This window comes from Seriola dumerili, unplaced genomic scaffold, assembly GCF_002260705.1.
Source record: "Seriola dumerili isolate Sdu_G_001 unplaced genomic scaffold, Sdu_1.0 BDQW01000149.1, whole genome shotgun sequence".
Taxonomy (NCBI): domain Eukaryota; kingdom Metazoa; phylum Chordata; class Actinopteri; order Carangiformes; family Carangidae; genus Seriola; species Seriola dumerili.
Window position 1 is genome coordinate 11,659,856 of NW_019174404.1, and position 24,839 is coordinate 11,684,694.

Sequence of the window (24,839 nt, forward strand, 5' to 3'; positions counted from 1 at the left end):
TGTTTCACCAGAGATGACTGCGCATACAGATTTATTTTGCCTAACTGGTTATGCTTGTATTTAATATAGAACCCAACGCTGAGTGTAACCGGTAATTTTCAAGATTACTCAGCTATAGCACATAATGTTTATTTATTTAGTCATTCTGATTAACTTCATGATTGTCTGGAAGTTGTCTAAAGGTGTTAGCCACACTGTCACTTCAGAAAGCTGAGTACATTCTAACACCACTATAATATAATCTAAACCCTAGCAGTCATCTTTGTAAGAGCAAACAGCCTTTCTTTGGTGTCTTAGGAGTTGAATTTAACTACACTGGAGGAACTCTCTGCTGTGTAATAACACCATTACCACACTTCTGAAAGGAAAATGGTGAAATGTACAAGTAGTATTGCATTGTCATTGTAATTATGGTCATTGTCTGGTTGGATTATCAGATTATTTTCTGATGAAGCACAGAACATCCAAAAAGTGACAAAAATTCAGATTTTTTTTCAGGTGATGACTTAGGTAATGTCTTTGTGTCGAGTCTTCTTCATTATCTGTTGCTGCTTTTGTGGGGTATCAATCAAACAGACAGGACAGCAGAGTCAAACTGGTTCAATTAAGCAGTGCACAGACACTGCTGGCAGCCATCAGTAAGTCTCAGTAATGAGAGCTGAGACAAGGCACCTAAATCTCTTCTCTCATTCAGACATTACCCGAGGAAAGCTGCTGAACAGGGCCACATTAATGGGTAAACAAAAACTCAAGTCGTTTAATCCAATATCCAATTCTTTGTATAGCACACACCAAATATCTTTGTTCGGGAAAGCTTAAAGTAGATTAGATAGCTGCTGTTAAGTCCCCGAGATCAATGCACTTCTAAATCTTGAGTTAGAGTGATATTTGTGGTGAATCAGAGTCTTAACAGGGATTGAAGCAAGGTAGGAAGAGTCTTATGGCAACATTAGAGTCTGCTGGCTCAAATTAAATTTTTTAGTAAGTAAATAAAGATTAATTTGTATTAGCAGAGCAGCTCTTTGTTTTGCTTTGTTCAACCATAGAAGCAGTGTTTTCAGCTTCATATACAGGCATTTCTGTATCTCAAGCCACCAATTTACAGTATTTAACGGTGCAATCCTCCACAGGACAGAGGACTGAAGAGATAAACAGATGTGATGTGGAGCCTGAAGAGACTTCCTCCCTCAAGCTAACAGGAAGACACCATCTCCGTCCTGTAAGGTCAAGGAGGGTTATTCATGTCTGAGCAGATTGAGCTCGGTGCACACAAGATTCCACACAATGCAAGTTTCTTTTTTTTCCCCTTTGTTGTTGTTTTAAGTTTCAATTTCTATTACCAACCACACACAGTATACTGTATTCATGCTTCTGCAAGTGGTACAAAACAGCAAGATTGTGTTTTCCTGTTTCTATCAAAGGCGACAACAATGTCAATGTGTGGCTTCCTGTTTATTCTCTGATGGTTTGCGATGACGAAATGATCTACAGAAGGCTCCCATCACATGATTGGCCAATGCTACTGCAGGGTTAAAGTTTTAAGTTCACTCTCTTTCTCTCTCTCTATCTCTCTCTCTCTGTCTACCTCCTAGTTTCCAATTTGTGCTCTCATAGAGAGGTTGGTTTAAATGTTCAGAAGGGAGAATATTCTATAACCTTCTTATATTTGCATGTTTGAAAATGGCCCCATGTGAGTTCCCATTACCCAGGCAGTCTGCCCACGGACCTGGAAGCTTTCAAAGACTCAGTGTTTGTTGAGAGAGTATGCGAGTGTGGAAGAGGAGAGCAGCACACTGAGTGACCTTCAGACACACCAAAACTCATTTTATACTGGCAATTGCCATACACCATACTCACATTCTTCTTCTGTTCAGGTAACTGTGTGGTGAAATCTCCAAACTTCTGGGTATTTCGCATTAAGCATGAATCACCAGAGAGCTTTCACCTAAGATGAAATCTTGCATCATCCTCAACATGCCTGGCTGATCAACAGAGAGTCACCGAGACAGATACCAAGTTTTTGTTACAGCGTATCACTGATGAATAATAACAAATATTGCCTATTATCTGAAACAGACTCCACTACCCTAGACAAATCATCCTTTCTAACTTAATTAAAACTTTAACCTAATTTAACCCTGTTATACGTGGTTGTGTTGGATATGCTACTTTTTTTCCCAAGCAACATTTAAGTTTGAGCCTTTTATTTTGAAAGTGGAGGGACTTGCTTTCATTGAGCCAGTGTGTGTCGGTCTGTGTGTATTTGTATTTTTCCACTCACATCATTGAGAAACTATTTCATCTGCTCACTCAGTGCTTCCAGGATTTTAACTGGCAACTCGACTTTTCTGGGAATCTCTGGCAGTCTTTTTAAAACTGGCTCTTGATTTCAAACTATGCCATTATGCTCCAAAAAGTGCTTTTTCATTTGAATTAGCTGGAAGCAAACTCATCCGTCTGTATGAGAGCAAATGTAAAATAAAAATCTGATGCTGTACACCTTTGTCAAACAAGTTTAAAACACATGAACATGTCAAATACTCTACACAGACACTTGCACGAATGTGTCCCAATCAAGCAATAAAACTACATGTCATTTCAAAAGCTGATGACTCTGTGCTTGCTCAGGAATTACAGGAGTGGTTAAGAGTTCATCAGGTGCAGGCCCAGTTCTTGTTGAGTATGTTCTTGGCTGACCCCACTGCGCTTTACACCCTCCTGTCTGTGGGGAATGTGTCAGCGTCATACTGTACATGTCGCTCTGAACCGTCTTAGACAAAGCTATAGACACTGATAAGGGTGAGACAAGTGCGGGACGACTGGTGATCAGTGTGGAGACTCTTAGCTCTCCAGCAGTTCAGGCGAAGTGAAGGAGAAGTTACGAAACTCCTCCTGGTTGATCGACGGGATCATAGGGTCATCAATGGGCGTGAGGGTGGGTTCTTCCTGAGTAAAATCTGGGTCAAAGTTGTTGACGTCCTCTGGTGATTTCTAGAGGAGAGTAATAAACAATAACTCATTAGCAGCAACATTTTAGCAAAAAAAGTCAAACACTACGTAATGTCTGCAGAGTTATACACACACTACCATGCCATCAATAAAGTCATTCATGTGACTTACGATCCTGGGCTTGAAAGGTGGCTCTATTGCTCTACGATTCAGTTTCTCCCAATCGATGTCTGTGAAGAACGCGTGGCTGGTCACGGCGTTCTCTCCGCCATCTGAGGCCACACAGCCCAGACGCCGGGTCGGGTTTTTGGTCAAGAACTGTGAAAACCAAAAGATGGATGAATTCACAGACACACAGACTAAATAAGGGATCAATAAATAATCTGCCCCTTCTCAAGAATATGAACACATGAGAACAACACAAACAAAATTTCCACCAGATTATTTATTCATGATGTTGTCAAACTGAGGAAATGTGATGAGTTATTCAACTAGATCCCACTAGATTTTTCTGGAGTAATACCAAGCTGGACTCAAGCCAGCACACATCCAGTCAAACCCCACCCCCTGACTGACGAAAACACCCACACACAGTCTGCCACCTCCCATAACGCTTCAGTAGAAGAGAGTTCAACTAGGTTCAATAAAGCGTAACTAGGGAGTCTCAACTTCCTTGTGTTGTACAATAAACAATAGAACAGTGAATCACCTTTTGAACTCCAACTGCTTCTGTACCTCCAAAGTCAAGTAGGTGGGAGAGAAAAGAGGGAGAGGCCCAAACAAAATAAACTAAAAATGAAAAAACTTGCTTTAACTCGCCTCTGGAAAGAAAGTTAAAAAAAAAACAAATGTGTTTTTAGACAGCTCCATCTTGGCTAGGAGTCTGCACACACCTCAGGGCTGGCGGTGGCATTCAGACAAGGCCACAACAAACTAACGAGCCTCCATCTTCACAGCGACAGCGGCCAGATTAACCCGAAGTCACTAGCAAGATTAATATGCCTTGCAATATCAGCTCCAAATGTTTTTAACTACCCGAGACTTGGCCTAAACAGCACTGAATGCCTCAGCAAATCTAAGTTCACAGAGTAAAGAGTAAGGAGACAAGATACACGTCAACACGGGCAAAGAAGAATGTCACAAAAAAGAAGATGAAGAGGAGTGCGATGAACTGAAAACACCATAGTGTTGGTTTTGCGCAGTTCAGTCTTCAAACTCACAAATCCCACATGCCTCACATACCGCTGATAGTTTTCAGAAGCATACAACAACTTTGGATTGATGTCCCAGCTTATAGGCAGCTTCTGCTCCCTGTTTATACAAGAGCAACATGATCAAGACGTCTCTTTTGGATATGGCAAAGGAACATTACAGTTTAATGCTAGTGTAGTTGCATGCAGGGATTTGCAGCTGCAAAAGCCTGATTTTGATGACATGATTTGTAGCTAATGGGCTAAAATATTAAAGAAACCACACCAGTAACCCCAGTATGGTCGCTGAAGTGTAATTATCTGGGAGTTAGACAGACCAGCAGGGGTCAATCAGTTCAGGAGCCTGCAGACCACAAAACTGAGGAAAAACTATTTCACTGAAGTTGATGCCATCTTTCCATGGCTACAGCTGTGCCATCCTCACCACCAGGCCTGCCGTGTCAGCACTTCTACATGAAGAGGCCGTTCTCCATTACACCAGCAGAACGGCACAATGCAATCATAAAAGAATACTTGTGCTGAAACTATTAGTCGATGATTTAATCAATTAGTCAATTTAATCAACAATTGTGACTGACTCTATAAATCATTTAAGCAAAAGTATAAAACATTTGCTGAATCCAGCTTCTGAAATGTGAGTATTTGATGAATACAAAATCAGCACTGAAAGTAATTGTTTGTTTTGGCCCTCATTAATTTATCATCTGATTATCAGTAGACGCATGTCTATAGAGCAAACAGCTAAATAACCTTCAGTTATTATTAAAAAAGTAATAATTTTTATTTATTCTCAACAAACTCAATAATATTGATACTTCCGACAGATATCCTCACAAAACCGTGACAACCAAGCCGACTGAACCCCATGAACTTGCCTACAGGAACACGGAGAACCTTGCAACGGATCAACCTTCAGTATAAATAGTGCAGCAGTGTTCAAATCCACTCACACTGACATGCATCTTTATGTAACGTGTGACACTGGAAGCAGTAACACAAATCAACATGGGAGATTGGCTTGTTGCTTCCTTGAGCATGCCGGAATAACAACAAGGATAAGAGGAGGAGAACAGGGTGCAAAGAGGGGAGGAATGGAGGAAGGTGTCGTTGTATTTATAGCATGTGTGCTGTGGCTGGCCAGTGGACCATGCCTTAATATAGTTATGTAAGAGGCCCAGGCCAAACAGCTGGCTGGCAGAGCTCTGCAGGGCTGCCAGTCACTATGCAGTCACAGTGTCTGTCAGTCTAAAGGGCAACAAATAAAAATCCCTGATCAAACCTTTGATATCTTAAATATATCTTACTGCGGCTCATGTAACACTATCCAGAAATGCATTGGATTGATCTTTTAGTAAATGTTTACCGCTTATCGGTTTTCTCCACAATGCTGGTCACAAATCCAGTGAGACATTTCCTCTATCATCAGTTCAGTTAAAAAAAACTTCACAGACATTTCCTGCAATTGTATAATGTGGATTAAGTCCAGTAGAGGCGGCCTGAGGAGTGTAAATATCTGCCAAAAAGACAAAGACTACAGCAAGAGCTGGATTTCATCCAATTTTATCTATTATAAAATTTTTTCAGCTAATGAACCAACTAACTGTGGATACAAAATGAATAGATGCGGACTCACAGCTTTGAGTATATTCACTGCTTCTGTGCTGAGCCAAGATGCATAAACAATCTCTTCATTGAGGATGGATTCAAAGAGGTCATCTTCATTTTCGGCTTCAAAAGGGGCGTGTCCTGACAGCATCTCATACAGTAGCACCCCAAGAGCCCACCAATCCACAGAGGGGCCATAGAGCATCTCCTGGAGGATCTGGGGAAACATGTCACAGCACACCAATAAAGTTACCCATCATAACTCAGCAATAGAGAGCCTCACTGCAAATTTAAAACCACTCCATGAGGCTCAGTTAGCAGATGTATTTGATTAGTAAGTTGCCAGTGAGGCTACACTGAGGAGTACGTGTTGAGGATAGCAAAGAAGCCTTTCATAAATCCAGACACGCGGTCTTAGTCGGAGAAAAATCTCTCAAACATGGGGACACAGACCATCTTGATCCCTCATTATGAAATCAAACCATGCCTGTAAAGCTGCATTCTGATGAGGGGATTGGGGCTTGTCAAGTCAACGGCGGCGTTCACAAGCTGACCTCACAGGTGCGCTGCCTTCCAGTTAGTCAGGAAGGAGTTTGGAGTGACCGGCAGTAACCACACAGTTTGTTTTGAATGAGGTGGTGTGATGGAGAGGGGATGGGACTGGAAAATGCATCATATGAACTCAGAGAACCTGTGTTACAGGAAGCCACATGTGGTTGAATGTATTCTTTGCTGCAATCTGTTAAAAAAGTGCAGCAAAGTATCTAAAAATGACCTGGATCATAAATGTGGAGGATAAAGCATCCAACGGTCTGTAGTTAGTAGTTATGAGTGTGACTGTGTGAGTAGGAACTGACCTCGGGGGCAATGTAGTCCGGGGTCCCACAGAAAGTTCCTGTGGCTGCACCTTCAAATATGCCTTCTTTGCACATGCCAAAATCTGCCAGTTTACAGTGTCCGTCTTTATCAAGAAGAACATTGTCCAATTTTAGATCCCTGAAAGGCAAGACAAACACAGAGAAAAATAGAAAATGAATTATTTATTTTGAGACATTGTTATCCAGCAGACACAAATAGTGAATAGTAAAGGCCTGAAGCTCATCACATGCTGTCATTCAACTGACGCCAACAGCTGCTAAAATGTTAGTTTCTGCTCAGACTCCAGTCGCAGCCTGCTGGTGTTGTTTCTAATTATATCTGACGGAGGTAGAAATTTGTGGTGAGACAAAAAGAAAGAGGTCCTCTGAGGACAGTGAAGTTTCTGTGGCAGCAGGAGACATGAACAGACAACTCCCTGACCATGACATGGCAGCCAGGAAAAGTCTGACACATTCAGATGACCACTAAGGCTGCCATGAGGGAAAAAAAACCTCTGATGTCAATATTTATTCTGCTTCCAGGAAAGTCCAAACTTGGGCTATTGTTTTGTTTTTGTGTTTTTTTTTGTTTTTGAACAGATTCAACTTACACTGTAGTAAATTGGATGCGGTCACCTGTACTGGAGGTAAATTAAGAGTTAGGATAGAGGGTCATATTCTACTTGTAAAACTTTCTCAGACAAATGTGACTCTGGGCTATATAAATGAAACTGACTTGACTTAACTGCTAAAATTAACTATTTTGTTTTTTAAATTACAGGTATTATCAAAGGAGCATTTGAAGAACTAGCTAGAAAGAACCTCTATCATACAAAAATTTCTTAGGCCTATATTACTATAGTTATTTCCCTCCTGGGATCAATATAGTCTGTCTCTCTGTATGAAAACAGTGAAATAGTTTTGTGTGTTGTGTTCTGTGTGTTGCCAAATTGATGAATAACCCTGCTAATGGGAATCATTTTGTACTTGTTGAAATATCTCATTTAAGTGCAAACTCCTTAGTTTTAGTCTTGGGAAGCAATAATAATATACCTAAATTATTAATAGTAATTGAATTGAAAATAAAATTTATATCAATATCAGTGGATGTATGTTCCTCATTGCCAACTTTGGCTGTGGATGACCCATAACGCAACGCTGGAAAAATGCTGTGCTCTGTGTTCATGTCAGCTGGTGCTTTGTCATCTGACAGAGCGATTAAACCTGCTGAGTGTGGGCTCTGGAGTCGAGCTGTAATCTGTGATCAGGTGACCCAAGTTTAGACCAAGGTCATTTTACTTCCCGTCTGGCCATGAAGCCAGGCCGAAGATACTATGTAACGGCTCATGCTGATCCTAATGAATTACAACATTTGGGACAGCAACAGCAACTGATTTTTTTTCTATTTCCTGTTAATTCCTGCAACAGATGATACAAAGATTCTGAGTGGTTTCCTCACAATAGGATGACAAATCCAAAAAACAGAAATTCTGAATGTAAAAGAGAGAGGCAGAATGATGGTCAAACAACACTGCTTTGGTTGGATTAATCTGGTTTCTCTTCTCTACCGTAAGCCGATTGTGTAACACTGACTCATATGGTCATGGTGCCTGTCCATCGCAGCCCAACAAACAGGCTGAAGAGAGCTGATGCTCACACATCATGACCGCTCACCCAAAGCACTTTCCTGTTCTATCAGTGTGTACATTTTTGCATGAATATGTCCAGTGAGAAATGAATCCCTAACCCTGGCAGTTTTACTACCATGCACTCATCACTGAGCTGCACAGGGCCATACATCACTATGCAAATAACCAACTGTAACTACAGCTCCCGCACTCCTTCATCCACCCAGCTCATCACAATAGAAAGACAAGTCTGACTTGGTCTTTGAACGTCTTTCTACAGGAAGTGGGTCAGTCGGGCACTGTGGTATCCATAGTAACAGTAACATCTGGAACCCCTACAACACTGAGTGAGTGAACTTTGTTATAGTAGAAGAACAACTGACAGGCAAAGAGAGATAGAGTTGCAGTAACATGAAAATTTCCAAAGAAGAGAAGAGGAAGTGCTGACAAAGACTATGACGAAAAAACTGTGCTTTTTTTTTGTGATTGTGGTAAGGGGGTAATATTACATCTGGAAGCATATACATATCAACTTGAGGTTATACCACAGTGATCTGAGTCACAATCTACTGTATATTTTACATGATAAATTAACACAGTCTTAAAATAATGGGATGAAGTATATCATATATATACTATATATATATATATATATATATATATATATATATATATCCTGTTCCCTCTTACATGGTTTCTTCTCTAACAGAGAGGTGATGACAAAAGATTGTATACCACGAAAACACACCTCTATGGCACAGTTGCAACAAAACTTCATAAGTCTCACAAAGGCAGACTGTTTCAAGTCTTTACTGTCAGTATACTTGTACCCTTGTATGTATTTTTCAACATCTTTAAACTTCTTTTAGAGCAGGACGGTAACACGAAACATCGACACACGGTGGCGTCACCTGAGAAGCTTCAAACCACAACTTTACCTAGAGCTAAAAGCGCAAACAGAGATAACGAGTGGAGTCACGAGAAGACATTCATATTACACAACACAGTGACTGAGGCTACAATTATACTTTAAGGAGGCAGCTCCTCTTACACTGACCTTAATGTGTGAGCTGCTACTTGGCTCGTTATTTAAGTTATAGCATGCAAACTGTCTGTGGCCTCTTAAAGCCAAGAGTCATGCTATGTGGTGCAGGCTGACACAGAACACACAGACCACTAAATATAACTCTGGTTTTACTGTTAGTTCACATGATGCCCTTCTTCCTTATCATCGTCATGTACTGGCAGGAAGCCCACTGCTCTGCCACCCAACTCTGCCCTGCAAGTAGACAACAGCATCCTGAATAAGGTCTCAAAGAATACACTCTCATATGAGGCAGGGGTACGAGCAATAACATGATGAACATATCAATTCAGAACATAAAATTCTATTATCAAAAGAGCAGTTCACAAAAAAATGAACAATGTAATCAAGCTGATGTGAACTCCATGGCAATCCGTTGTCATAGTGTGCCTACTGTTATAGGGTATGACCAGAGCCTTGAGGAAAATATAGGTGATAATGAGTGTGTGGCTGTGAGAACGGTTTGGACAATTCCTGATGGAAAACATTTCAAGAAGGGAGAACATCGATAGTTTTGGGGAGGAGGCTGAGATGAGTCCACAGGGCAAACTGATTCATATGTTTCATGGTCCCAAGAACTGCAAAGATGGTCTGATGAACTGAAATGGGAAGTGAGGAAATAATGTCTTAATAGACACTGTGACGTTTACACATCCATCTTACAAGAGTAAGCCAGAGACTTTGTATTTCACTTCCATAAAGTTGGACAATATGAAAAAGACAGATTACACAAATGGTCAACAGAGGCCAAAGCACAAAAATTGTATCCTGAATTTGAGTCGCTACTATGAGTCAAACTCCAAAAAACGCTGCATCCTAAAATTTCCATAACACAACTTTAGAGAATCTTTTGTTAAACCACCCGTTTGATAAATGCCACCATCTTTTAAATGTCATGCATTTCAAGTTCATTCGTAACACAGGTTTGTGGTCTCAGAATTAAAGCCAGATAGGTAAGCCTAATGATATTATCAGTGGTTATTGTCTCAGACTTGACAAAGCAAGAGATTATACAGCTGTTTTTTTTTTCTATTCTTCCTACAACTAAAATAATATTTTATGACAAAAAACAGGCTAAATGACTAGTTAACTATTCATCGTTAGCTTCGGAGACCTCTGTGGACATATACTCGATTTGGGAAAGCAAATTCAACTGTTGTTTGTCCTCCTCCATTCAGACCTGTAGATGATGCCTTTGCTGTGCAGGAACATGAGAGCGGAGGTGATCTCTGCCGTGTAGAAACGTGCTCTCGGCTCTTCAAACTTCCTGGACTTCTGGATGTGAAACATAAGATCGCCCCCATTCACAAATTCCATCACAAAGAACAGACGGTCCTGAAAAAGGAAGCAAGGAGATTACATTTAAACACGTGCACACAAACCACAAGAGCCTCACAGCAGCTCCCGTGTTATTAAACAATCTAAGAACCCATGAACGTGGGCGTGCTGAGATTGCTTCAAGGACGAAACATGACTGCTTCGCATAAATTTCACATCTTTTTAATGGATTCCTGTCCAACTTACCACACTTTAAAGTCAGCCAGGCAAAAAAAAACATACTGATCAAACCCATTAATCTTTCTTTCTCATTACAGGCTCTGGTCGATATATGATCTAGAAAATGAGACCCTGGGGAAAAAAACACTGCAGGAGAACGTTATGTACAGATCTGACCGTGAAGCTTCCAGAAGTGATCAGGACCTTCAGCCACAGCTGACTCTTGTTAACTGCTCTGTGGTTTAGATTTGTCTGTTTTTTTTATCCTGAGATTACATGTATAATGTTTAATAAGAAATGTGTTGCACATGCAAAACAGGCTGAGCTCTGTGTGTGGTCTAGCTGTACAGCTGAATTAATCTTTAACAGTTTCATCTTGACAGTGAAAGTGCTATTTTACCCCAAAAACCTGGTTCCCTGTTTTTACTTCACTAAATTAAGTTGTCCAAGGAGAATCTGTCTCTACTTGAACATTAAAGTAACCACAGATGCCATTTCCTGGGGTGGACATTTTAAATCCACAGCCAGTGAATGGTGCCTCTGGGCTTTCCAAGTTTAGTAAGACCTATCCTGTTTTGCAAGATAGTCTCCAAACCTCCGTAAAATTGCTGAGCTAGATGTCGAATTATGCAAGATTAGATTCAATGTTCAGTGTTGTTTGTTTAAGATGAACAGCTAATGACAAACTGCAACACTGAAGGACAATTCTCCAAAGACATCATCATTTGGTAAAAGTGTCCACTTCGCCACAACCCTCCTCCTCATCCCCTCCTCCATTCTTTCCATGCTTACTTATATTTTTCCATATTCACAAAAATAGGTCATATTTCTAATAATATCAATGTTATGACACAATTTAAAATCACAGATAATTTGACACTTTAATTTATTCACAATTAAAAGAAATGTTCTTGCTTTCACAACAAATGCGTTTGTGCGTGGGTCTGAAACAGTGAGGGGAGCAGCGTCACTGATTCAATTCTCCACTACTACTGCTGCTCTATTTTGATCAGAGGTAAAGTAGGCTGGTGGCGGTTCCAACGAAACTAAAGCAGATTAGGTGTCCTGTCTGCACCAGAAAGTCAGGCTCTGCAAGCTGAGCGTCATCCACCTCCTCACACCCTCTCAGACACGAGACTAGGGCACTGCTGCCACCTGCTGACCAGCTCATGCAAAGCATCATGGGATACTAAACCAAATGAGCAGAAAGATATTTAACAAGTGAATGAGGGAATGTCTCAGTGTTAGTGATGCTCACAATATTACATAAAAAAATTATATAAACGGCAAAATCTCTTGTGGATAATACAGAGTAATAGGAACACTGTTCTATAACTGCTCTTGATTTTTTTTTTTTAAATGTCTTTTTTCAATGCTCTAAGAATAATTCCATTAACCTCAAACATACTGGGGAGATGATTTACAACAACCAAAAGTACAGGCATGGTTGGGTACCACTAGAGGGAGTGACATAATAGTTTTTAGTAATTTTGGTGAAACGGTTCATTGAAGCATTTATTGATAAGCAAGGCAGTAAGAATGAAAATTTTGTCACTGGATGACCACAGAATTTCTATGGCAAGTTTCTTAGTGTGATGTAAAAACTTTTCTCTTTCAGCAGCATTAGTAAAGGATCTTAAATTCACAGATCAGAGATCATTCTAAATATATTGAGTGTTTTATGGTTTCACACTTGTATCTAGTGAGTAGACTACTTGTTGTTCTTATTTATGCCATAATTTGGTCCGCAAACATTTCTCAGGAACTGAAGAGAAAGTGTCTTCAGTGTGAGACGAGATCAGTTGAACTGCAGCAGGCTCAACACGCAAAAGGTTCTATGAGGCTGCACCACACCATGTGCCAACACGCTGATGTTTACCAGGCATAATGTTCGCCATTCACAATCTTTGTTTAGTTTGTTTGCACATTAGCATGAAGCAAAAAGTTCATCTGAAGCTGATGTCAGTGTCATTACTTTGATTAAGAAGTGATGGTGGTGTTAGATGAAGTGTCAGGGAAGTTATTGCAATTCATCCAGACGGGGACACAGTGTTGAGATATCAAAGAAAAAAAAAAGAATAAAAAAAAAAGAAAAACACCATGAATGTCTGCACAAACTCATGCAGTAAATGTTGAGATATTTCTCTGAATAGGTGAAAACATTGAACTGCTGGTGGCGGTAGAGGAAATATTTCAGTCTGGTGTGAAGTGGCCGACCAGCCTACTGACTGACAGGCCGACACTGACAACCCTAGAGCCACGCCTCTACCATGGGCTGAAGAGGAACTATTTGCTCTCACAGTAAAAACTTACCGAACCGTGACACAAGTGCAAGTGTGTGTGTGGCTGTACTAACCAGTGTCTGGAAGCAGCAGTACAACTGTGTGAGGTAGGGGTGACAGCGAGCCAGTGACAGCACCCTCTTCTCGGTCATGGTACACTCCACATCGTCATCCTGCAAAATGATGTCCTTTTTCAAGACCTTCACGGCAAACACCCGCTCTTTGTTGTTAAGTTTCGCCAGCATCACCTGCAGACACAACGTAAACACAGTCCGACAGATGAGTTTTCTCAGATTCAGCGTCACCTTGATGCCACCTGGGATTTTTTTATTATTAGTACATTTATTCTGGTATTAGCAATACTGTCTGATAAATAGTCAGTAAATGCCTGTAGGTGAAAGCAGGTACATTTTTTTTTCTAGTATCCATGCCCCTACATTTGGCCTTCTTTCCCATTCATCACCTAGGTCATCATTTCATTACAGAGAGCATTTCTTGTTATCATCTCTCATCATTCCCACCTTGCCAAAGCTGCCCTTCCCAAGCACTTGAAGGAACGTGAAGTCTGAAATCCCCAGCCGAGGGGTCTGCTGCTGAGAGTCTGTACTCCGTCTCCTTTCAGGGGGCGCACTCACCTGACTTGGACTTCTGGCCTGTCAGGACAAAAACAAACAAATAATCAAAACACCAGTTACATTATCCTGATTCAAGCTGCATTTAAGTAAACTTTATACTCATTTGATTAATTCTGAAAAAAACAAACAAAAAAAAAAACAAACAAAACATCTCAGCCTTTGTACCATTGAGTTGCGTTTAGTGAGCCCTCCAGCCTGCAGACCCATCTCTGCAAGCCTATTGGCCAGTTCCACACTGTTGACCCCACAGTTTGGCGCAACGTTGCCTTTGCAGCGAATGTGAACATTCATTTTACAGACTGAAGAGAGAAACAACACAGACAGAAACACTTGTGAAAGAGACACCAGGACATTTGAGATCCTCATTTTAAATGTGAAAGTTGCGATGGGTCTTACTTTTACAGTGCAGCCCCTGCCTGACTATTCCCCATAGCAGTGAGCCACAGTGGTCACAGAAAGTGGGCGACTTGTAGTTGTGGATGTTGAACTTGTGAGGGACGTTGATGCTGAAGCCTTGGTTTACAGGTTGCTGAGAAGAGACACACTGATCTAACCACTGCGAATTACAACAGTATGTTCAACCATGTGTGTACATATTCTAAATAACCATAAATTGCCACATAGAGTGCATTGTGAAAAATGTTTAGTTCCTATTGCTGTCATAGTGGTACTGCTTCTGTGTATTGCTGCATTTTGCTTCTCTATGAATCCCCCAATTGAGAGAAACTTGCTGTGTTCAGCAAAATATAGTACAACAGAGCACAAGTATTTATAGCAATTTATGAAAATGCTACAACAAGCATGTGTGGAAAAGTACTGTATAGAACAATGTTCTGGCTCAGTGACCACCTCAAGACAGAAAGAGGAACCTGTACAGTCTGCTGATCACTGCAGGTGTTCATTAGAGGTGTCTGTGTGTGTGTGTGTGTGTGTGTGTGTGTGTGTGTGTGTATGTGTATGAGGATACCATCTTTATCTTAATCTTGTGTGCATCCTGCATTACAAAAGAAAACCCTGCTTGAAACGTGTGAAATACCAGCAACAACATGCTTTGTTACTGATCTGTCAATAACAGCATAGTGATACTGTTATTGAACAGGAACTCTGTTATTTAGTTGATTAAAGTGTGTTAACTGACAGTCAAACTGTTACCTGTTCTTTTGCTGGCTTCTTCATGCGTGGGCACACTGTGACGACATGCTGGTGGCATCGTTTGTGAACCACACAGGTGCACACTGAAAAGACAACCAGTCAATGTCAAACTCAGAACTTATGCCTGTATGTTTAAGTAGCCGTGTCAAAAGGCAGAAGAGGAGAAAATAAAGTCGACTGACCTTGGCACTGGTAACCCTGCTTTCCAAAAACACCCCTATAACAGAGACAGAGACAGTCAGATCCAGTTTACAGTCTACACAGATACATGGAGGCAGCAAGTGATTCGTCCTTGCTCGACTGTCTCACCAGATGAACTCTTTGCAGTGAAAACAGAAGGTGGGCTGGCGGAGAAAAGTAGACATGAACTTGTGTCCGTTGACCTGGTGGATCCTCCGTCTCACGGCCCCCTGCCGCTTCCTTGTAAACTGCTTGTAGGTCTTCTTCTCTTTAACAAGGGCATCATCTAAAAACAAGATGAGAGTAAAAGTTCAAACAGTAAGAGAAGAGGCACTTTTGTCAACAAGTCATAAATCCATACACCAACTCCTCAGGACCACCTAAGAGCCAAAGTTTGAGAATTTAGAATTGATCACTGTTGCCATATTGTGGGATTTCTTTAAAGCAGCTACAATCAATATATAGTTTAAATTAAAACATCACTACTTGTATATTAAATGGGTCAACTGTAGTGGCAAAAGAATTAACACATGGCTCTGCAGGCCTCCTCAGCCTTTACAGGGGTTTATGCATATTTCAGGTCATGGTTTTGGTTTTTTGACCTACAACTTTACGCTTTCGGTTCACTCTCATTCCAAAGCTTTTTCAGGCCACAGCAGGGAACTGTTCTAAGCTAAAAAAAAACAAGAAAAAAAACAAGAAAAACACCAAACGCCCACTGTATACCACCTGCTAAGCATCGGCCAGCAGATAGAAAATTTTAGCTGCTGAAGATATTTTCCACAGGACTTGAAGTATAGTTCCAAATGAAGGCTACTATCCACGCCTAAATTACTTTATGTGTAATTATTGGGTCCTATGTCAATTATTTCTTTGACAAAACGATGAATTAGTTAGGCCAAAAACCCAAAGATATTCCATTAAAAATATTGTAAAACACTGAAAAGCAACAAATCAAGTTGGAACAAGCAAATACTTGGCATTTTGCTCGATAAATGACAACAAATTCATGATCAAAATTGTTGTCAATGAATTTTTATTTGATAGATAAATCCAAGGCCAGGTCCAACATGCCCTGTTTTATATTGTGAGGTTTTACTTGATGTCATTATTCAGTCCAGCATGATGGACACCAGCTTGACAACAGTTGGTGATTGATGATTTTCCATATCTAAAAAATTTAACCAAATATTGTGATATTATCGTTATTTTTTTCTAGATCATACCACCCTAACTATTGCATAAAAAAAACGCATGCCACAATAAAATTTTAGTTTTTTTAAATTACTGAGAATACTGAGAGGGATTTGCTTTACTGACTTTAAGTGCATGTCTACATTTACCCTTGTACACATCTGCACAGTTTGGCTCTATTTTAGCTCTGAGTAAGTGTAGTCGAGCAAGTGTCTATTCCGAGGTGAAAACCACACATGCATTACGGAAACTTGTCTACTGAGCCCCCAGAACGCCCCTGCAAACAACAGATCTGTGTGTGGTAGTGGTGTGAAAAGAGGGCTTTACAGTGAGACTAATATCCTATGTACACTGCACGACTTTTATCATATGCACATCTATGAAGTTTTACTAAAAGGAGTTTACAGCGGATATTGACAAGTGCAGAGCAATAATCAAATATTAGGTATCAACCTTCAGTGGAATCGTATCATTAGTATGGTAGTATCATAGTATAGTATTATCATCGTGGTATTAAACATTTGATTAGTTTATGTGATTTTTCTCATGTTTTCAATATGTAGATATGCAGTATATCCATGTCAGAAAATATTCTTTTAACACTGTGATATTTTCAGCTGTTGATATTCAGTGCTGTTGTGCCTCCCATACCCTCATTGTGGGTTGTCACCACAGTGATGTGAAAACTTCTGGACAGTTTTTTTTTTTTTGTCTTTGGGTTCACTTTCAATGTTTGTACAGAGTTTTGTGACAGTGTGGCGCTTTGCTGGAAAACAAACATCCCCCTGGACTCTGGACAAACAAATACAAAAACAACAAAACAAAAATCTCAGAATATGTGGTGTGTTAGGGTTTAAGATCTTGAAAGTTCAGAAAATGTTGTGTTAAAATAGGTTGAATAAAACATAAAACAGCAAGGGAAAAACACTAGGGGAACCTTTGCTCCTGTGAGATTCTGGTCCATGTTGACATGACTGTGTCACCTCATTTCTGCAGATTTGTCAGTTTCACATTCATGCCGCCAATCTTCTGTTCTACCACATCCCGATTCAGATCTGGGACTGGGGAAGCCACTGAAGTTCACTGAACTCACTGTCATGTTCATTAGATCGATTTCAAGACGACTTCTGTTTTGTGACACTGCATTAGCATGCTGGACGCAGCCATTAGAAGATGGTAAATTGCGGCCATGAAGAGATGCACACGGTCAGCAACAGGACCCAGATGGTTGATTGGTTTTAAGGGCCCTAAATGTGCAGAGAAAATATTCCACCACCTACACCAACCAGGACTGTTGACACAAGGCAGGTTGTGTTCATGGATTCATGCCATTGAATCCTGCTTCTGACCACACCATCTGCTTGCCTGAGCAGAAATCCAGATTCATCAGACCAGTTCTGGTGAGCCTGTGCCCACTGCAGCCTCAGATTGCTGTTCTTGGCTGACGGGGGTGGAGCATGACATGTTGAACCTCCTCAAGGTTCAACATGTTGCACATACTGAGATGCTTTTCTGCTCACCACAGTTGTAAAGAGTGGTTATCTGAGTTACTATAGACCTTTCTGTCAGCTCCAACCAGTCTGGCCACAGTCAATTGACCTCTCAGAGAGGTATGATGGCAGCAGATAAAAAAAAAGTGGAATTTAATCGCAGACTTCTTCAATAAACGTTCAAGGTCACTTCATGCTTGTCTGATTTAAACCTCTCATTGGCTAAAAGATCCAGTGCATGTCCAAGAAACAGATGTGCCAAACACTGATGCCTTCTGATGTCTGAAGAAAGCAAACGTTCCTCTCATCACAACAAATTAGATAGACAGCGCATACCAGCCCACTCAATTCACACACAAGTATCCATGTATGCATGTATGCATGTATGCAGTGCACACACACTTATTTTTAAAGCCTATTATTGCACATTTGAGCTTTAGGTATTCAATGGCCTGCAAATAATAACAATTTAAAACTACAGGCAGTGTTTCACAGACTAGAAAAGAGAAGACAGTGACTAAATGAGTCAGCATAAATGTTTAGCACTGCAGCTACAGAGTATGTGAAAAAAAAGAAGCAGAAGTGAGATGGTTATAATTAGGCATGAGGAGAAACACAGGGCTGCATTTAAACCTACAGTAGGAGCCTTACCATCAGTGAAGGATCCATTAAGCGTAATAAGGACGTAGACCTTGCCCTCTGGCTCCAAGTCCATCTGCAGACACACAAACAAAAACGCACAATTATATTTCTGCACACAAGATACCCATATAGCTGATCTGAAACAGAGCAGATGTTAAGATCTATAGACTAAGATCTATGACTAAGGATAAGTAACAAAATCTAACATACAATAAACAAAAGTTAAATCCCCATAAAAAGGCATAATTGATGATTTGAAAGTATATTTGAAACTTAGAAAGAGTTGTTGGAACAAAGACGTTTTAGTTATAGGAACAGGATCAAAAGGGCATGTGAAAGGTGTATGTTTTTGACTTTTGAGCATCATTCCTTAAGCTCTAGCTCACTTAAGATGTAGCTATGTAAACAGCATTTTTTTGCATACTTCAGTGTATACGTATTGTCTGGAGGAATTTGGACACAAAGACAGCACAGCAGGCCAGGCAGGTTGAGCAGGTTGCTGAAGTGGTTATTACCTTATGTTCAGCTGTGAATGATGAAGTAAAAATACATACAGCGCATCTTTTTCACAGCAATTGGCTGACAGAACAAGATACTTCCTGCAGCAACCACCGACTGGAAACTTAGGTCACTGTACCCTTAAATAAATGCATTAACATTACACACAGACTCTGCCTGGAAAATACTCCCTGCCCACAAAACAGTGTGGCATCAAATGTTGCCACTCAGTTGGCACATTTAGTGTAAAACCTTCATCTCAAGGAAGTGTTCATTTCACTTCTTCTCAAAGATGTCCACTTTTGTTCTCAGTAACCTGCTCATATCCTGTATCTCAATCTATAGTCCAGACTGAAACTCTGACTTGTCCAAGGTGAAGACTTCCTCTTTGTCTGTCATCTTTGGTATTTTCACCTGATAAAAAGAACTAAAAAGCTGCAATGTATTAGGGAATTTCTGAAATTTGTCTCTACTCTGACAAGACAGCTCAGCTGGACAAAAGGAGTTGGATTAAAGGACAGGCTCACATTTTTTCAAGTCTGTCTTTACCTTTTGTTGTTTGTTGTCAAATTCCCTCTTTGTGTTACTATCCCTCTGCTGCAACAAAGATAGTCATCATATTGACTTTGGAATTGTTTAAGAATTATTTGACTTTAGAATATGTTTTTGCACAGAATGAGGACCCCCACCCTTCCTTCACATAATGATGCTGTAGTTAAAAAGCAGAACATTTAATGCTGCATCACAGAGGAGGAAGTCACTTTTTCTTTTTCTTTTTTTTTTAAGAAACTGGGTATGGGGCCCTTTTTAGTCAAGAAAGCACAGTACACTTTGCTGGAAAATGTTAAGGTGCCATATTCAACACGCTTTCAGTTTCAGTGCTCCTCAGAAAGACCTACGTCAAGTCTGAGTAACAACTCTCACACCAAACATACCTGAATAGTGATTACACCCAGCAAAATGTGAATGAAGGAGTTCAAATAACTGAGTAAAAAGTCAGGAGATGACACAATGTTGTGTCAGGTGGGAGGCAAAGGAAACTGGCCCTGTGTCTAAATGTCATATGGTGGATGTCTCAGATGGATGATGTCAGTCCTCACAATAACTTCACTCCGAGTTAAAAGAAGGAGTTGAGTAACTAACAGATTCCACTTACATTGAACTTATAAGGCATTCAATGGCAGCAAAGACACTCAGCTTTTTGTGGGGTTTAAGGGCATCAAGCTGGATCATGTGCACAGATGAAAGGGGGAAAAGGGAATTAGAGCATCTGGATAAGAGCCAATAGAGAGTGAGTATTTTAACAGTGAGCCCTTGAGCACTGATCAGACGGTGGGAACACTGTGATAAACAGCAGTGTAGGCGTGTGGAGGCTTGTGCCTCATATGTGAAACAAACCAGCCCAGCACTTCTTCTCTGCAGCAAAGAACAAAAAGCCTTCACAGTTCAGATGTAGCGGATAACAACTTTTAAGCGTGCATCTTGAACTGCCAAAAGTCTACTGCACTAACCAATCACTTCTAAAACTACAGACCAAGCTCCACTTTCATACCACTTCCCCTCAGTGCTTGGGGTCTCAGTGAAGGTTTGTGCAAAGCAGTCTTCAATGTTATTTTTTGTTGTCGTTTTTCTCAATCTATTCGGCACTCGCCCAGATCAAAAATATGCAGATTTTCTCACCTTTATGTATTTCTCATCTCCACACAAAACCAATTTATTTACATGAGCCATAAACCGTCATGCCATGCTAAGAGACCTTTCCACACCATAAAAGATCAATGTAGATGTCTGGTGTGAGTAAGTCAGTAAGGTGTGGTGGTGAGAATCGAGAATTTATTATTAATTTCTATAAAGTTACTAATTTATGTACATATAAGTATGTGAAATTGAGGCAGTTGTCTTTAATGTACAATAACATACAAGCTTTCATGTTTTGTTCTGTTTTATCTGTTTTACTGTTACTGTAAACTCCTTGTTGTATACTTTTTGGTGACAGGCCATTGCTTAGTATATGATAACTTAAAAGTTCAGACAATTTTGACAAATTTCTTTCAGGAAAAATGTGCTTGGTTGAAAGAACCTGTATTGGCTTGAGGAGAATAAGTCTGCAGAATGGAGACAAATCTGCATTTAGTGAGAGTGTTATGGTTCGTAGTCGATACCACCTCAGCCTGCTCCAGGCCTGGACAGGTTCAGGTTACACTCAGCAGCACCTGCAGTGGCTTATAGACCTAGAGAGATCAACGTAAGTGAGAAGAGGGAAACTCCAGTTTGAACTAGCAGTTTTTGTTTGTGTCTGGAAGTGATTAAGACTTATACGATACTTTTTTTTTTTTTTCCTGAATTGTCAAGTGAGCATTAGAAATATTTAAGCACTAAAGTTTAGAAAATTATTTCATTAACACCTCAAGCAACCAAGTACATTTAACAGATGATAATCTATAAATATTCCAGTCTGGTTTTTGATCTTTGGCTCTTCTTCAAGTTTGTAATGACTTTCTATTGGCTGAAAATGCTGGTGATTGCTCTATCTTAGTTCTTCTGGACCTCAGGGCTGCTTTCGACACAAATCCACTGTGTATCCATAAAAGACTCATTGACAGACTGGAAAAGTGGGCAGGAATCACGGATGTGGCCTTAAATTGCTCCAGGTCCTTCCTAATAGATTTTCTCTGTGTCGATGGCTGGCTTAATTTCATGTGCCGCAAACTTATTCTCCAGTGTCCCCCGGGGTTCAATTCTAGGCCCTATTCTATTTTCCATCCATATGCTCCCTTTTGGTGACAATATCTACAAATATAAATGTCCAGTTTCACTGTTACTTTCACTGTTACGCCAACGCAAGACAGCTCTATCAGACCAGGTGACCAGTCTAACAAGCAACACTCCACAAGCGTTGCTGAAATAAGATATTTGATGTCAGACAACTTCTTCCAATTAAATCATACAAAAATTATTTTAAAGAAATAAAATAAAAATAAAAATATTAAACGTTATTTAGCACTACCTGTATTGAAAACTGCTATACAAATAAAGTCTTTTATAAAAAGTCTTATAAGTAAGCGTTACTTTGCCCCTGTGGTTACTCTTGTAATATCATCATACAACTGTTCATACAGGGACGTCAAATGCAGTGCACTGTGGTGCAACCTGTCTTCATAAGCAGAATTAACACCTTGCCAGAGCAGCAGCATGTGTGGTTTCAGACCATATTCAATTATGATCACACTAAAAGCTTCTAAGCCATGTGCAATGAATGTTGCCCCAAGCTTAATAGCATGTCGCCTTTCCTGAACTTGCTTCTGAAATACTGTTCAGTAGGTGTCATAACTTTCATGGAGAAACTGCAATATTACTGTGTAAAGAATAGGACCTAGTACATAGGATTTGTGGTAAATTTAGGTGTTTGACCTTTCTCGTATAACTTTAACTGTAGACACAATATGGCTATTTTCAAGTTCTTTGATTAACAATATTCCACTACTACGTCAACCTCAGGCTCCGGTTTTTGCCATTTAACCATGAGGCTATTGCTTCTTGGAGTTAAAGTTGGATTAAATCAAGACTGTAAAAGGCCACCAGGCCTACTAGGGCCCCAAAACCAACTCCAATGCATGTAAACTGATCTTAGTTATTTGATTGGTTAAAAATTTGTCTCAGAATTTGCACCACTTATGTGCAATAACAACAAAGTCAAATCCTGCATTAGTGTCTGACGTTGTAGAGGGGCTCAATGTTGAAACATCTACTTTCACCTCCTATTAATATTTGTTGATATTGAGCTGACATGGAACATTTGAAGTTGTTTTAAATCAAATTTGTGTGCATGAACGACACATTGATCTTTTTGAGTACTGATACTTTCATCAATGGTCAGTACAGATCAACAACCTGTTTAAGCTGTATTCAGGGATGGTCTCATACTCTGGGTCTCCAGTGGTCAGTGCCCCTTTGGTTCAGGGTGCTTGGACCCCAGTATACCTGCTGGCAGATTTAGTTTACTGTCTTGTGTTTTAATGCATGTGATGCAGTACATTCAACTCATAAATCATGACTGTTCCATATGATAATACATCAGTCTCTTTTTACAATAAATAGTCTCAGTATCTGTGATTGTAGTCCTGCAATTACTCAACACTGGATTAAAACCACATTTTGTGATATTGCCCATCTCTGCTCTCATATGGGTGGTGGGGTGGGGATCGGTCAACAGGGTCCCAACAGGAAATTTGTGTCCCCGGACACCCTTATATGTAAATCCGGCCCTGTTCAGACTTATGAGGCTGCACAACACGTTTACCTTGAAAAAATTATTTTTCACTCACCCATCCCTCGAAAATCTCTCCTGTGTTGGAGGATTTGATGAGGTCCTCAAACTGAATGGTGCAGTTGGCCACAAAGTCATCATATCCGATTGGAGTGTCGTGGAAAACCGCCAGCTCGATTTGTTTCGCGTCGTTCACGTTGAGGCAGAACTCCTCGTTGTAAGTCGGCATGTTGGTTTTCTGTTTGGTGTGAGTTTGTCCAATTTTGTAGTCGTCCACCTTCACCACAATGTAAGGGTCCAGGGCTGGAGCAGCTTTATTGAAGATGACAGTGTGGCGGAGGGAAAAGGTTGTCGGCTTCAGGTCCACCGCCTCACCGATCCGGAGCTTCAGATAACCGTTAAACTTCATCTTTGTTTCTTTGTTGTTGTTATTTTTTTTATCTAACTATTTGAGTCTCACGCGGAAAGTAAAAAAAGCATTCAAAAGGCGAAAAAATAAAACAGTTGTTAAAAAACAATTCACGCCTGCTTTACATAAACAATGACCAACAACAATGCTAGAATAATTTCATAGTTATAATTTCTATACACCAATTTGGCGTCAGCTCGTGCGCAGCATTGCATTCATCCTGACTTGTAACTTGTTCCTACTGAGCTCCCGCTTCCCAGCACAAACGTTTGCTGTCAGCCGACAAAACGACGTCTTGTTTGTGAACCTGTTTCAAGAAGTTTCAGTAAATAGGAAGCCACAACACTGACATGCCGAACAGAGGGAGAACAAGTTCCGCATAACTTGTCACGGAGCGCACACACACACACACACACACACACACACACACACACACACACACACACACACACACACACACACACACACACACACGACATAACTTCTCAACCTGTCACTGGTGGTTTGGTGTGTCACATGGCTGAATTTGTAGTTCTTGTTTGGAGAGAGGCGTCTGGTACTATACTGACCAAGATGCATCGCGCTGTTCGCCGAAGGTATTGTGATTGCTCACCTGTCCTGTGCTGAGTGAGAACATACCGCCACCTGATGACAATTATAGTGAACTACATGACCGTTCTTTTTCTTTCGTTCGTTCTTTCTTTCTTTCTTTCTTTCTTTCTTTCTTTTTGAACGCATTTGTACTACATATCTGTTATTAAGTCATTCTATATACAATAGACCATCACTGTTATACCATTCTATATTATCTTATGCAGTATAATTAGTATTGTATGCTATTTTACTGTATACATTCCTATACTTATTTTGTGTATTACTTTAATTTTGATTTATAATGAAGCGCTCCTATTTTAAATTTCTATTTTTAATTTCTAATTTCCTGTTTTTTTCTCTTATGCATCTTTTCTCCTGCTGCTGTAACACTTAATTTCCCCTCAGTGCTTCATCCTGTCTTAAAATTTAATATGTCAATACACAGATAAGTAAATGAATAAATGCATAAATAAATATACAAGTATGTATATGAACTGAAATGAGCAAATTTGTGTTTTATTATTATCTTTTATTTAACACCATGATAAGAGATGTAGCTACTACTGAGGTTGTGTCCTTAGTGTTGTGTCTGGATATTTGTGACAGTTAATTATCTACAGAGGAGTACATATCCTACAGTTACAAGCAAATTACAAATGGTGGAT

General features: G+C 40.1%; 1 protein-coding gene across 2 annotated transcripts; it reads right to left on the reverse strand.

Moving 5' to 3' along the window:
- Positions 1-2,497: 2,497 nt before the first annotated feature.
- prkch (protein kinase C eta) lies at positions 2,498-23,923 on the reverse strand. 2 transcript variants are annotated; one of them, XM_022750141.1, is made up of 14 exons: positions 23,230-23,923; positions 18,416-18,479; positions 15,210-15,363; positions 15,083-15,117; positions 14,901-14,983; positions 14,145-14,277; positions 13,914-14,047; positions 13,635-13,766; positions 13,188-13,361; positions 10,515-10,669; positions 6,623-6,761; positions 5,794-5,982; positions 3,121-3,267; positions 2,498-2,991 (listed from the first exon to the last, which is right to left on the reverse strand). In XM_022750141.1, the coding sequence occupies exons 1-14, from the start codon at positions 23,578-23,580 to the stop codon at positions 2,842-2,844; spliced, it is 2,040 nt and encodes a 679-aa protein (XP_022605862.1). In that variant the 5' UTR covers positions 23,581-23,923; the 3' UTR covers positions 2,498-2,841. The 2 variants fall into 2 exon arrangements, with proteins under 2 accessions (XP_022605862.1, XP_022605861.1); XM_022750140.1 differs by having other exon boundaries at positions 15,210-15,366.
- Between the last annotated feature and the right edge of the window lie 916 nt (positions 23,924-24,839).